The 12593-nt window shown below is 41.7% G+C and overlaps 1 protein-coding gene across 2 annotated transcripts in view; it reads left to right on the top strand.

Moving 5' to 3' along the window:
- LOC138665091 (BPI fold-containing family B member 6-like) overlaps nt 1-11899 on the top strand; it is a 52328-nt gene extending 40429 nt beyond the window's left edge. For both annotated transcript variants that reach the window (XM_069752265.1, XM_069752266.1), the window contains 3 exons: nt 8077-8140; nt 8347-8429; nt 11524-11899. In XM_069752265.1, coding sequence (XP_069608366.1) covers nt 8077-8140; nt 8347-8429; nt 11524-11562 — 186 coding nt within the window. In that variant the 3' untranslated portion in view covers nt 11563-11899. The remainder of the gene's footprint in view (nt 1-8076; nt 8141-8346; nt 8430-11523) is intronic.
- The last annotated feature ends 694 nt before the right edge of the window (nt 11900-12593 follow it).

The raw sequence follows: 12593 nt of genomic DNA, 5'->3' as shown, positions 1-12593 counted from the left end.
CGGGATAAAACTCTATAAGATCTGCGAGAGTACCTCAGGGTACACTCTCAGCTTTAGAGTTTATCAAGGAAAGGACAGCAGTATCCAGCCCCCAGATTGTCCACCTGCTCTGGGGGTGAGTGGGAAAATAGTGTGGGATTTGGTCCACCCACTGCTTGATAAAGGTTACCATCTGTACGTTGATAACTTTTATACAAGCATCCCACTCTTTCAATCCCTCTCTGCCAGAGCTACCGTCGCTTGCGGTACCGTGCGCAGAAACAAGAGGGGTCTCCCTTTGTCACTAATTGAGCAGGTTCTCCCAAAGGGTGAGAGCCGGGCCCAATGTAGAGGCAACATGCTTGCGGTCAAGTTCAAAGACAAAAGGGACGTCTTTTTCTTGACCACAATCCATGGTCCCGGCACCACGGCCAGCACTGTTCGAGGTACCCCAGCACAGGTCCACAAACCGGACTGTGCCCTGGGGTACAACAAACACATGGGGGGAGTTGATCTTTCTGATCAAGTCCTCCAGCCCTATAGTGCCATGCGGAAGACGAAGGTGTGGTATAAAAAACTGGCTGTGCACATCGTGCAAATGGCACTGTATAACGCATACGTGCTATCACGATGTGCAGGCCAGACCAACAACACCTTCCTTCAGTTCCAGGAGGCGGTGATAAAGGCCCTAATGTTTGGAAGCGAGGAAGGAGCGGGCCCCAGCACCCCTGGAACTCAAGTCTCCCGTATGGTACCAGGGCAACATTTTCCTTGTGAGGGGAGAGCAAAAAAAAGGTGCCGGGTGTGCTATAAAAGGGGGATTCGAAGGGAAACTCGTTTCCAATGTGAAACGTGTCCCGACAAACCTGGACTGTGTTTGAATGAATGCTTCAGAATTCATCACGCGTCCGTGGACTAAACACATCCTGACATTCCCCTACAGAACTCACCCACACCAGGCTGATATACACAACACCACACACACACCCCAACCTGACGTACACTACACCACACCCCAACCTGACGTACTCTACACCACACACTCCAACCTGACGTAGTGTGTCAGGTTGGTGTGTATGGAGTAGTGTACGTCAGATTGGTGTGTGGTGTGGTATAGTGTACGTCAGGTTGGTGTGTGTGTATGATGTACACTACACCACACACCCCAACCTGACGTACACTACACCACACCCCAACCTGACGTACACTACACCACACACTCCAACCTGACGTAGTGTGTCAGGTTGGTGTGTATGGCGTAGTGTACATGAGGTTGGTGTGTGGTGTGGTATAGTGTACGTCAGGTTGGTGTGTGTGTATATGGTGTACACTACTCCACACACCCCAACCTGACGTACACTACACCACACCCCAACCTGACGTACACTACACCACACACTCCAACCTGACGTAGTGTGTCAGGTTGGTGTGTATGGCGTAGTGTACATGAGGTTGGTGTGTGGTGTGGTATAGTGTACGTCAGGTTGGTGTGTGTGTATATGGTGTACACTACTCCACACACCCCAACCTGACGTACACTACACCACACCCCAACCTGACGTACACTACACCACACACTCCAACCTGACGTAGTGTCAGGTTGGTGTGTATGGCGTAGTGTACGTCAGGTTGGTGTGCGGTGTATAGTTTACGTCAGATTGGTGTGTGTGTGTGTATGGTGTACACTACACCACACACACCAAACTGACAAACTACACCACACCCCAACCTGACGTACACTACACCACACACTCCAACCTGACGTAGTGTCAGGTTGGTGTGTATGGCGTAGTGTACGTCAGGTTGGTGTGTGGTGTATAGTGTACGTCAGATTGGTGTGTGTGTATGGTGTACACTACACCACACACACCAACCTGACATAAACTACACCACACCCCAACCTGACGTACACTACACCACACACTCCAACCTGACGTAGTGTGTCAGGTTGGTGTGTATGGAGTAGTGTACGTCAGATTGTTGTGTGGTGTGGTATAGTGTACGTCAGGTTGGTGTGTGTGTATGATGTACACTACACCACACACACCAACCTGACGTACACTACACCACACCCCAACCTGACGTACACTACACCACACACTCCAACCTGACGTAGTGTGTCAGGTTGGTGTGTATGGCGTTGTGTACGTCAGGTTGGTGTGTAGTTTGGTATAGAGTACGTCAGGTTGGTGTGTGTGTGTGGTGAATACTACACCACACACAACAACCTGACATACACTACGTACCTTCCATACGCAACATGGTGTCCGCTAATGAATGGAGCTAATTTTCCATTCAAAAAGTCAAATGGCGCTCCTTCCCTTCCGAGCCTTGCCGTGCACCCAAACAGTGGTTTACCCCCACATGTGAGATATCAGTGTACTCAGGAGAAATTGCCCAACAAATTTTAGCATCCATTTTAGCCTGATGCCCATGTGAAAATGGAAAAAATTGAGGCTAAAATAAAATTTTTGTGAAAAAAAAGTACTTTTTCATATTTATGGATCAATTTGTGAAGCACCTGAGGGTTCAAAGTGCTCAATATGCATCTAGATAAGTTCCTTGGGTGGTCTAGTTTCCAAAATGGGGTCACATGTGGGGGAGCTCCAATGTTTAGGCACACAGGGGCTCTCCAAACGCGACATGGTGTCCGCTAAAGATTGGAGCTAATTTTCCATTCAAAAAGTCAAATGGCGCTCCTTCCCTTCCGAGCCTTGCCGTGCGCCCAAACAGTGGTTTACCCCCACATGTGAGATATCAGTGTACTCAGGAGAAATTGCCCAACAAATTTTAGCATCCATTTTAGCCTGATGCCCATGTGAAAATGGAAAAAAATTGAGGCTAAAATAAAATTTTTGTGAAAAAAAAGTACTTTTTCATACTTATGGATCAATTTGTGAAGCACCTGGGGGTTCAAAGTGCTCAATATGCATCTAGATAAGTTCCTTGGGTGGTCTAGTTTCCAAAATGGGGTCACATGTGGGGGAGCTCCAATGTTTAGGCACATAGGGGCTCTCCAAACGCGACATGGTGTCCGCTAAAGATTGGAGCTAATTTTTCATTCAAAAAGTCAAATGGCGCTACTTCCCTTCCGAGCCTTGCCGTGCGCCCAAACAGTGGTTTACCCCCACATGTGAGATATCAGTGTACTCAGAAGAAATTGGCCAACAAATTTTAGCATCCATTTTAGCCTGATGCCCATGTGAAAATAGAAAAAATTGAGGCTAAAATAAAATTTTTGTGAAAAAAAGTACTTTTTCATATTTATGGATCAATTTGTGAAGCACCTGAGGGTTCAAAGTGCTCAATATGCATCTAGATAAGTTCCTTGGGTGGTCTAGTTTCCAAAATGGGGTCACATGTGGGGGAGCTCCAATGTTTAGGCACACAGGGGCTCTCCAAACGCGACATGGTGTCCGCTAAAGATTGGAGCTAATTTTCCATTCAAAAAGTCAAATGGCGCTCCTTCCCTTCCGAGCCTTGCCGTGCGCCCAAACAGTGGTTTACCCCCACATGTGAGATATCAGTGCACTCAGGAGAAATTGCCCAACAAATTTTAGCATCCATTTTAGCCTGATGCCCATGTAAAAATGGAAAAAATTGAGGCTAAAATAAAATTTTTGTGAAAAAAAAGTACTTTTTCATACTTATGGATCAATTTGTGAAGCACCTGGGGGTTCAAAGTGCTCAATATGCATCTAGATAAGTTCCTTGGGTGGTCTAGTTTCCAAAATGGGGTCACATGTGGGGGAGCTCCAATGTTTAGGCACACAGGGGCTCTCCAAACACGACATGGTGTCCGCTAAAGATTGGAGCTAATTTTTCATTCAAAAAGTCAAATGGCGCTCCTTCCCTTCCGAGCCTTGCCGTGCGCCCAAACAGTGGTTTACCCCCACATGTGAGATATCAGTGCACTCAGGAGAAATTGCCCAACAAATTTTAGCATCCATTTTAGCCTGATGCCCATGTGAAAATGGAAAAAATTGAGGCTAAAATAAAATTTTTGTGAAAAAAAAGTACTTTTTCATACTTATGGATCAATTTGTGAAGCACCTGGGGGTTCAAAGTGCTCAATATGCATCTAGATAAGTTCCTTGGGTGGTCTAGTTTCCAAAATGGGGTCACATGTGGGGGAGCTCCAATGTTTAGGCACACAGGGGCTCTCCAAACACGACATGGTGTCCGCTAAAGATTGGAGCTAATTTTTCATTCAAAAAGTCAAATGGCGCTCCTTCCCTTCCGAGCCTTGCCGTGCGCCCAAACAGTGGTTTACCCCCACATGTGAGATATCAGTGCACTCAGGAGAAATTGCCCAACAAATTTTAGCATCCATTTTAGCCTGATGCCCATGTGAAAATGGAAAAAATTGAGGCTAAAATAAAATTTTTGTGAAAAAAAAGTACTTTTTCATATTTATGGATCAATTTGTGAAGCACCTGGGGGTTCAAAGTGCTCAATATGCATCTAGATAAGTTCCTTGGGTGGTCTAGTTTCCAAAATGGGGTCACATGTGGGGGAGCTCCAATGTTTAGGCACACAGGGGCTCTCCAAATGCGACATGGTGTCCGCTAAAGATGGGAGCTAGTTTTTCATTCAAAAAATCAAATGGCGCTCCTTCCCTTCTGAGCCCTGCCGTGCGCCCAAACAGTGGTTCCCCCCCACATATGAGGTTTCAGCGTACTCAGGACAAATTGGACAACAACTTTTGGGGTTGAGTTTCTCCTTTTAACCTTGGGAAAATAAAAAAAATGTTGCTAAAAGATCATTTTTGTGACTAAAAAGTTAAATGTTCATTTTTTCCTTCCATGTTGCTTCTGCTGCTGTGAAACACCTGAAGGGTTAATAAACTACTTGAATGTGGTTTTGAGTACCTTGAGGGGTGCAGTTTTTAGAATGGTGTCACTTTTGGGTATTTTCTCTCATATAGACCCCTCAAAGTGACTTCAAATGTGAGGTGGTCCCTAAAAAAAATGGTGTTGTAAATTTTGTTGTAAAAATGAGAAATCGTTGGTCAAATTTTAACCCTTATAACTTCCTAGCAAAAAAAAATTTTGGTTTCAAAATTGTGCTGATGTAAAGTAGACATGTGGGAAATGTTATTTATTAACTATTTTGTGTCACATATCTTTCTGGTTTTACAGAATAAAAATTAAAAATTTGAAAATTGCGAAATTTTCAAAATTTTCGCCAAAATTCCGATTTTTTTAGAAATAAACGCAAAAATTATCGGCCTAAATTTACCACTAACATGAAGCCCAATATGTCACGAAAAAACAATCTCAGAACCGCTAGGATCCGTTGAAGCGTTCCTGAGTTATTACCTCATAAAGGGACACTGGTCAGAATTGCAAAAAACGGCAAGGTCTTTAAGGTCAAAATAGCCTGGGTCATGAAGGGGTTAATGCATTGTCGCTGCAACCAAAAAAAGTAATTTGGGCATTTTGACTTTTTTCCTGCTGCGACGTTTAGCGATCAGGTTACCAAATATGTGTATGTTTGATTTTATTTTTATTGCTTTATTTTGAATGAGGCGAAAGGGGGGTTGTTTGATCTTTTATATATTTTTTATATTTTTAAAACATTTTCTTTTTACTTTTAGCATGCTTCAATAGTCTCCATGGGAAACTAGAAGCTGCTACAACCCAATCGGCCTGCTACATAGAGGCAATGATCAGATTGCCTCTATATAGCAGATTTACTCACTTGCTCATATCAAGCCGCCACTGACAACCATAGGGGTCTCCAGGAGACCTCCTCTTGTCATGCCAAAAGACTGGTGACCCGCGATCACGTGACAGTGAGCATATTTCATGTGCGATTGCCAGAAGCACTTGTTAAATGCCACTCTCAGCTTTTGACAGTGACATTTAATGGGTTAATAGCTGCAGGTGGATCACAATTCCACCCGCAGCTATTGCGGGCACATGTCAGCTGTTCAAAACAGCCCACATCAAAGGGAAGGAGTTCGACATCGATGTAAATGGATGCCCATTGTCGGAAAGGGATTAAAGCGCTGCAGAAAAAGAATGCACTATATAAGCAAAGCATTATAAATATATAGCTCGGTCTGAAGAAGGGGTGTCTATCCCAGAAAATGCTTTACCTGCCAAGACATTGATTTAACTAACTTGCTATCTAGCTTTGCATTTATGGAGATGAGTAAAAGCATTATTTTCCTCATATGCCACATGGGTTGAAATATGGCCACAGACAACATCTGCTTTGAATTTGCTTAGAGATCCTCCAAAAAAGCACATATATAGTCCTGCTCATCGTTATTGGCACCCATGAATTGTAAGTACATACTGTGGAATATCTCCTGAATAAAATGAATTAAGTGAAACAGTTTTTTTGTATAGAGCACTCGTGTTAAATACAAAAGAGCAAAGGATAAACAATAATTTAAAACAAAAAACAATGGGAGGGAAAAATAGGAAAACCTAAAGCTTGCTTTGTCACCGGTATTGGCACCTTTTACATTAAATTAGTATGCAAACACATTTTGACTCGCCTGTGGTAAATCACAAAAGAGAATCACCTGTAATTGTCGGTGACCATGTGACATGAATTAGCCAATGAATGAGGACTTCAGTGTTTAAAAAAGTCACATGGTATGCTCTGTTCCTTTGTCACAATGGTGAAGACAAAAGGAGCTGTCCTAGGAGATCTGAACTGCTATTATTAGCAAGCACAAGACTTCTAAAGGGTATAAGGCCAGCTCCAAAGACCTTAGTATCCCAGTTTCAACAGTGCGCAATGTTAATAAGAAGTTTGCCAAACATGTAACCATCAAAAACCTCCCTGGACGTGGGGGAAAGAGGAAAATTGACAAGAGATGTCTTCAAAGGTTGGTGCAAATGGTGGAAAAAGATCCACATCAAACATCCAAAGACCTGAAGGACAACCTTGAACAGTCAGGGGTCTTGGTTTCAACAAGTACCAAACGCCTGCACACTAAACGAAACAGAGCTTTATCGGCGAAGGCCAAGAAGAAACCATTGCTGAAGAACAGACATAAAAAGGAATAACTGATCTTTGCCATAGAATACCTTGACAAACCTCAATCCTTCTGGGAAAATGTTCTGTGGACAGATGAAACAAAAATACAGTTTTTTGGCAAAGCAACAGTTTGTTTACAGAAGGAGTAATGAAGCTTATAAGGAAAAGAACACCCTACCAACACTTAAGCATGGTGGAGGATCAATAATGTTGTAGGGTCGCTTTCCTACCTCTGGTACTCTAGGTCTTGACCGTATCACCGGAATCATGAAATCAGAGGATTATCAAGAGATTTTAGAACAAAATGTGCGGTGTAAGAAAACTTGAGTTGAAGATTGTGTGTCCTCCAGCAAGACAATGACCCAAAACACACATCCAAAGGTACACATGAATGGTTGAAAAGAAAAAATGGACTGTTTTAAAATGGCCAGCAATGAGTCCTGACCTCAATCCCATTGAAAATCTTAGGGGTGGGCATTCAAGAGCTTGAACCAACTGCAAAGGAAGAGTGGGAGAAAATACCAGCTGAGAAGTGCAAGAAGCATATAGATGGCTACAAGAAACGTGTGGGGACTGTCATCAATGCCAAAGGGTGTGCAACCAAGTATTAATTAGGGGTGGCTTTATTGATGCACATGTTGTTTAGTCTGTTTCTTTTTTGAAACTGTAACATGTAAGTTGAAAAACAATGTTATATTGTTGTAGTACTTTGGACCACTAATTAGAAAATCCTGAGGATATAACTTTGGTACATTTCCATTTATTTCTGAAGATATTGTGCAGTCTATGAAAAAATGAAGGGGTGCCAATAATGGTGAGCAGCACTGTATAAATCAATTAATATATACATTGTTTTGCCTGTGATATTTGCTATCCTTAAAAAGAGTGTATATGGTATGTTTGTCATCCCGAATTACCATTTTTTGCATGTATTGTTAAAGAAAGGTATTTTGATTTTTATGATTTTAGCAACATCGTACAATTTCCTATACAACATATAGAAGATTGATGTATGAAATGCAAAAAGTACTTTTTAGTTATATATGGTTGAATATGCATATTTAACAACTCTAATGTTACTTTATATGTTTTATCCAGGTGCAAGACTTAAATGAGTTTATAAATTCTATGATCACCACACTGTACACCCCCACTATAAATGGTAAGTTGTTACTTTTTGATTAGTATCACTGCTGCACAATCCAGACCTCCCGCATTTCTACTGGACTAGATAATGATGACCCCAAATATGTTCTGTACAAGAACAAAGCAGGCAAACTGGTGATGTCAACATGGACACATTTAATAAAATTTTACAAAACTCTTCAAGAAATATGCATATAAATGTAGATGTTCTTTTCATTGCAGGTATACTTCAACCAATTCCCATTCCTAACGTCTTGCAGAACCTGGATATCAATTTGGCCAAAGGTCAAATTGAAATATATAAGGTAATATAATCTAACAATCATCACTGACGAATGCTGTAGTAGATACCTTTAAAGAAGACATATTATTAGGTTTATAAGTTGCAAGATTTTATTTCCTATGATCCCGTCAGTATTTTTTTTCTGTTTTTATAACATCCGTCATACAGTTGTCGAGATATGAGCCTTTTAATTTTGTGCAAATTTTTATGGTATTTATCAAGGGGGGCATTGCTCACAGGACTCTCTGTTGATGTGTCTTTAGGCTGTACCAATAGAGTGTGGCTCACATAATTACACTGTAAGCCACAGCCCTTTTGTAAAGACCTTAAAGATGAGCACTAAATAAAAAGGTCCATAATATTCCAGGAACTGAATTTGTTCTGGAATGCAGGGACACAAGGCAAGTACAGGCAGACAGGTACAGTACGCGTAAATGGACCGGCGGGTTCTGGGGACCTGACAACTAACAAGCGTGCAGAAGAGTAACTTTACACATTGCTCAGGCACCTCCCATCAGGCGGAGGTGCCTTAAATAATAAATGTCTCCCAGTCATTGGCTGAGAACACTTTAAGATGGAATGCCCTGTCCCTTTAAGAGGGTGTGACCGAGCCCCATTAGCACAGTGCCCGGGGCAGCAGCAGGAGGAAAAGGATGGAGTGCAGGGCAGTGGCGGTAAGTTGGCATCCCTGCAGGGAGTGGGAGGAAGCATGCAGGGATGCCAACACTACAGTACCAATTGGGCCTGTTACCTCTGTGAGGTATAATCTCTGGACTATACTGCTAGGCGTCCTGCCCCGGGACCAGTTTCTGATTGATTTCCCTGTTCCTTCAGTGACTTCACTTTCTCTTTTCTGCTAGGATATCGCCCTCTGTCTCTTCTCTCTCGGTAGGGACACTTATGTCATGTGACACTGTTCATATTGGACCTTAGGTCCTTTGTCTATGCATACTGGACCCTTTCTAACTAACTAACTGACAGGAAGCTGTCTCTTTCCCTTCAGCTTAGGTCCCCACATTCTGGGCTAGTTCCAAATATTAACTTTAACTGTCCATGTCAGCTACCTGTTGCTGGGCAGAATACAGCTTCATCATTAGCAATGCAAATCATTACAAATACGAATATCATCAACGCATATCACTATTCACATTACACACTATATTAATTCACATGTTTTTCAAGGGGGAATGCGTGCAACATTCCCATGTCCTTACACATGCTCTGCCTAATGGGTACTTCTCTAAATAAAACACAATCTTTCAATTCTGTCTGCAGTGTTCCATTATTAAGAACTGAGCTAAATAATTATTCATTGATACATAGTTATTAAGCTTGAAGGAAGACTTTAAGTCCATCTAGTTCAACCCATAGCCTAACCTAAAATGCCCTAACATGTTGATCCAGAGGAAGGCAAAAAAAAAAAACATGTGGCAAAGAGTAAGCTCCACATTGGGGAAAAAAATTCCTTCCCGACTCCACATATGGCAATCAGACTAATTCTCTGGATCAACGCCCTATCAAGGAATCTAGTATATATAACCTGTAACATTATACTTTTCCAGAAAGGTATCCAGTCCCCTCTTAAATTTAAGTAACGAATCACTCATTACAACATCATACGGCAGAGAGTTCCATAGTCTCACTGCTCTTACAGTAAAGAATCTGCGTCTGTTATTATGCTGAAACCTTCTTTCCTCCAGACGTAGAGGATGCCCCCTTGTCCCTGTCTCAGGTCTATGATTAAAAAGATCATCAGAAAGGTCTTTGTACTGTCCCCTCATATATTTATACATTAAAATAAGATCACCCCTTAGTCTTCGTTTTTCCAAACTAAATAGCCCCAAGTGTAATAACCTATCTTGGTATTGAAGACCCCCCAGTCCTCTAATAACCTTGGTCGCTCTTCTCTGCATAGTTCAGCTATGTCTTTCTTATACACCGGAGACCAGAACTGTGCACAGTAACCTAAGTGTGGTCGAACAAGTGACTTGTATAAAGATAAAATTATGTTCTCCTCATGAGCATCTATGCCTCTTTTAATGCATCCCATTATTTTATTTCCCTTAGTAGCAGCTGCCTGACACTGGCCACTGAATATGAGTTTGTCATCCACCCATACACCCAGGTCTTTTTTATTGATGGTTTTGCCCAGAGTTTTAGAATTAAGCACATAGTTATACATCTTATTACTTCTACCCAAGTGCATGAGCTTACATTTATCCCCATTAAAGCCCATTTGCCATTGAAATTCTACTCTGAATGCCCCCTACAAGGTCATTAATAAATATGTTAAAAAGAAGAGGGCCCAATACTGACCCCTGTGGTACCCCACTGCTAACCTCTACCCAGTCCGAGTGTGCTCCATTAATCACCACCCTTTGTTTCCTATCCCTGAGCCAGCTCTTAACCCACTTACACATATTTTCCCCTATCCCCATTATTCTCATTTTATGTATCAACCTTTTGTGTGGCACCGTATCAAAAGCTTTTGAAAAGTCCATATACACTACATCCACTGGGTTCCCTTGGTCCAGTCTGGAACTTACTTCTTCATAGAAGCTGATCAGATTAGTCTGACAGGACCGTTCCCTAGTAAACCCGTGCTGATACTGGGTCATGAGGTTATTCCTCTTCAGATACTCCAGTATAGCATCCCTTAGAATGCCCTCCAGGATTTTACCCACAGTAGAGGTTAAGCTTACTGGCCTATAATTACCGAGTTCAGTTTTTGTCCCCTTTTTGATTATTGGCACCACATTTGCTATACGCCAGTCCTGTGGCACAGACCCTGTTATTATGGAGTCTTTAAAGATTAAAAATAATGGTCTATCAATGACTGTACTTAATTCCTGCAATACTCGGGGGTGTATCCCATCCGGGCCCGGAGATTTGTCAATTTTAGTGATTTTTAGATGCCACCGTACTTCCTACTAGGTTACGCAGGTGACATTTAGTGTGGAATTTTTGTTATCACTGATCATATTGCCTGCCATGGGATTTTCTTTTGTAAATACTGATGAAAAAAAGTCATTTAGCATATTGGCTTTTTCCTCATCCTCATCCTCCATCCATACGAAAAAAGTAATATCTTCTTATCACTTGTTATCTGTTTTTAGGACCTAATCTTAATTTCAGTGAATGTCTGCAAAGCCTGAAGTCCTGTGCTATGTGAAAAAAAGAAGGATTCGTCAAATACGCACTTCAGCCACAGATTTGAGACCTTTAGGTCCAACCCACTAGAAGTCATTGAAAAGTAGTGGTGGTTCAAGAAATAAAATCGTTAATTCTAAATATTTTTTTATTTGCAATTTAAAAATTGAATCTAAATTCACTCTTTAATTTCAGATGCAATATATTGATGGTGAACTTTATTGGCAAATAGGTAAAATTAAAACATTTTCATTAAATGCTTCGGCCAATTTCTTTTTTCAAAATGTTATACATGTACTGTAACACGTTCATTTTCCTTTAATAAAAATTCTTTCGATCGGCCTCTCTTTTTTGTCCAATTGCATAACATTTCCATAATCTGAAAATTGACATATTTTCAATGAATATTTCATACAGCAATCTTTGCTTCCTTTATAAGAGATCAGTGGAGCCTGGAAGCGAAGAAAATTGTCAGAAGTGCTGTATAAATTCAGAAATGGCAACGTTAGAGAATTACTTAAAGGATGCGGGCCAAGAAAACTGCTCAAAGCAAGAGATGTAGTCTTTAAACTTGTGGGCTTTGCCCATCCACAGCTACTGCAGCCCCTCTAAAACCTCTGAAGTACAGTTCCTGCAAAGCATTCATTTGGCTGACATAAGCCTGGATATTGGCACAAGTAGCAAAAGTAAGAGGTGAGCATAGCCAATCTACTTCTTCAGTGCTCCCCAACATAAATACTGGTGAATGTCAAAATCCAGCATGATCCATCTTTAAATGGTGCATTTCTATTTTATTTTTATTGTTTTTGTATCAATGGCTACTTGTATGGGGGCATTGTGTGGGGCCATCAAACTGTATGTAGGGGTATGTGGGCTATCATAAAGTGTGGAAAGCTTTGGAAGCCCTCAACTGTGAGGGGACTGAGGGGGTAATAAAACTGTCTGTGGAGTTTTGGGGGCTTTGAGGATCATCATATTGTGTGTCAGGGTTTTGTGAAGATGATCGCACTGTGTGGAGGGGCTGTGTGGGGGCCAT

Source organism: Ranitomeya imitator, chromosome 2 (assembly GCF_032444005.1).
Source record: "Ranitomeya imitator isolate aRanImi1 chromosome 2, aRanImi1.pri, whole genome shotgun sequence".
Taxonomy (NCBI): domain Eukaryota; kingdom Metazoa; phylum Chordata; class Amphibia; order Anura; family Dendrobatidae; genus Ranitomeya; species Ranitomeya imitator.
Note: the sequence above shows the minus strand (reverse complement) of the source record. Positions and strands in the feature narration are given on the sequence as shown.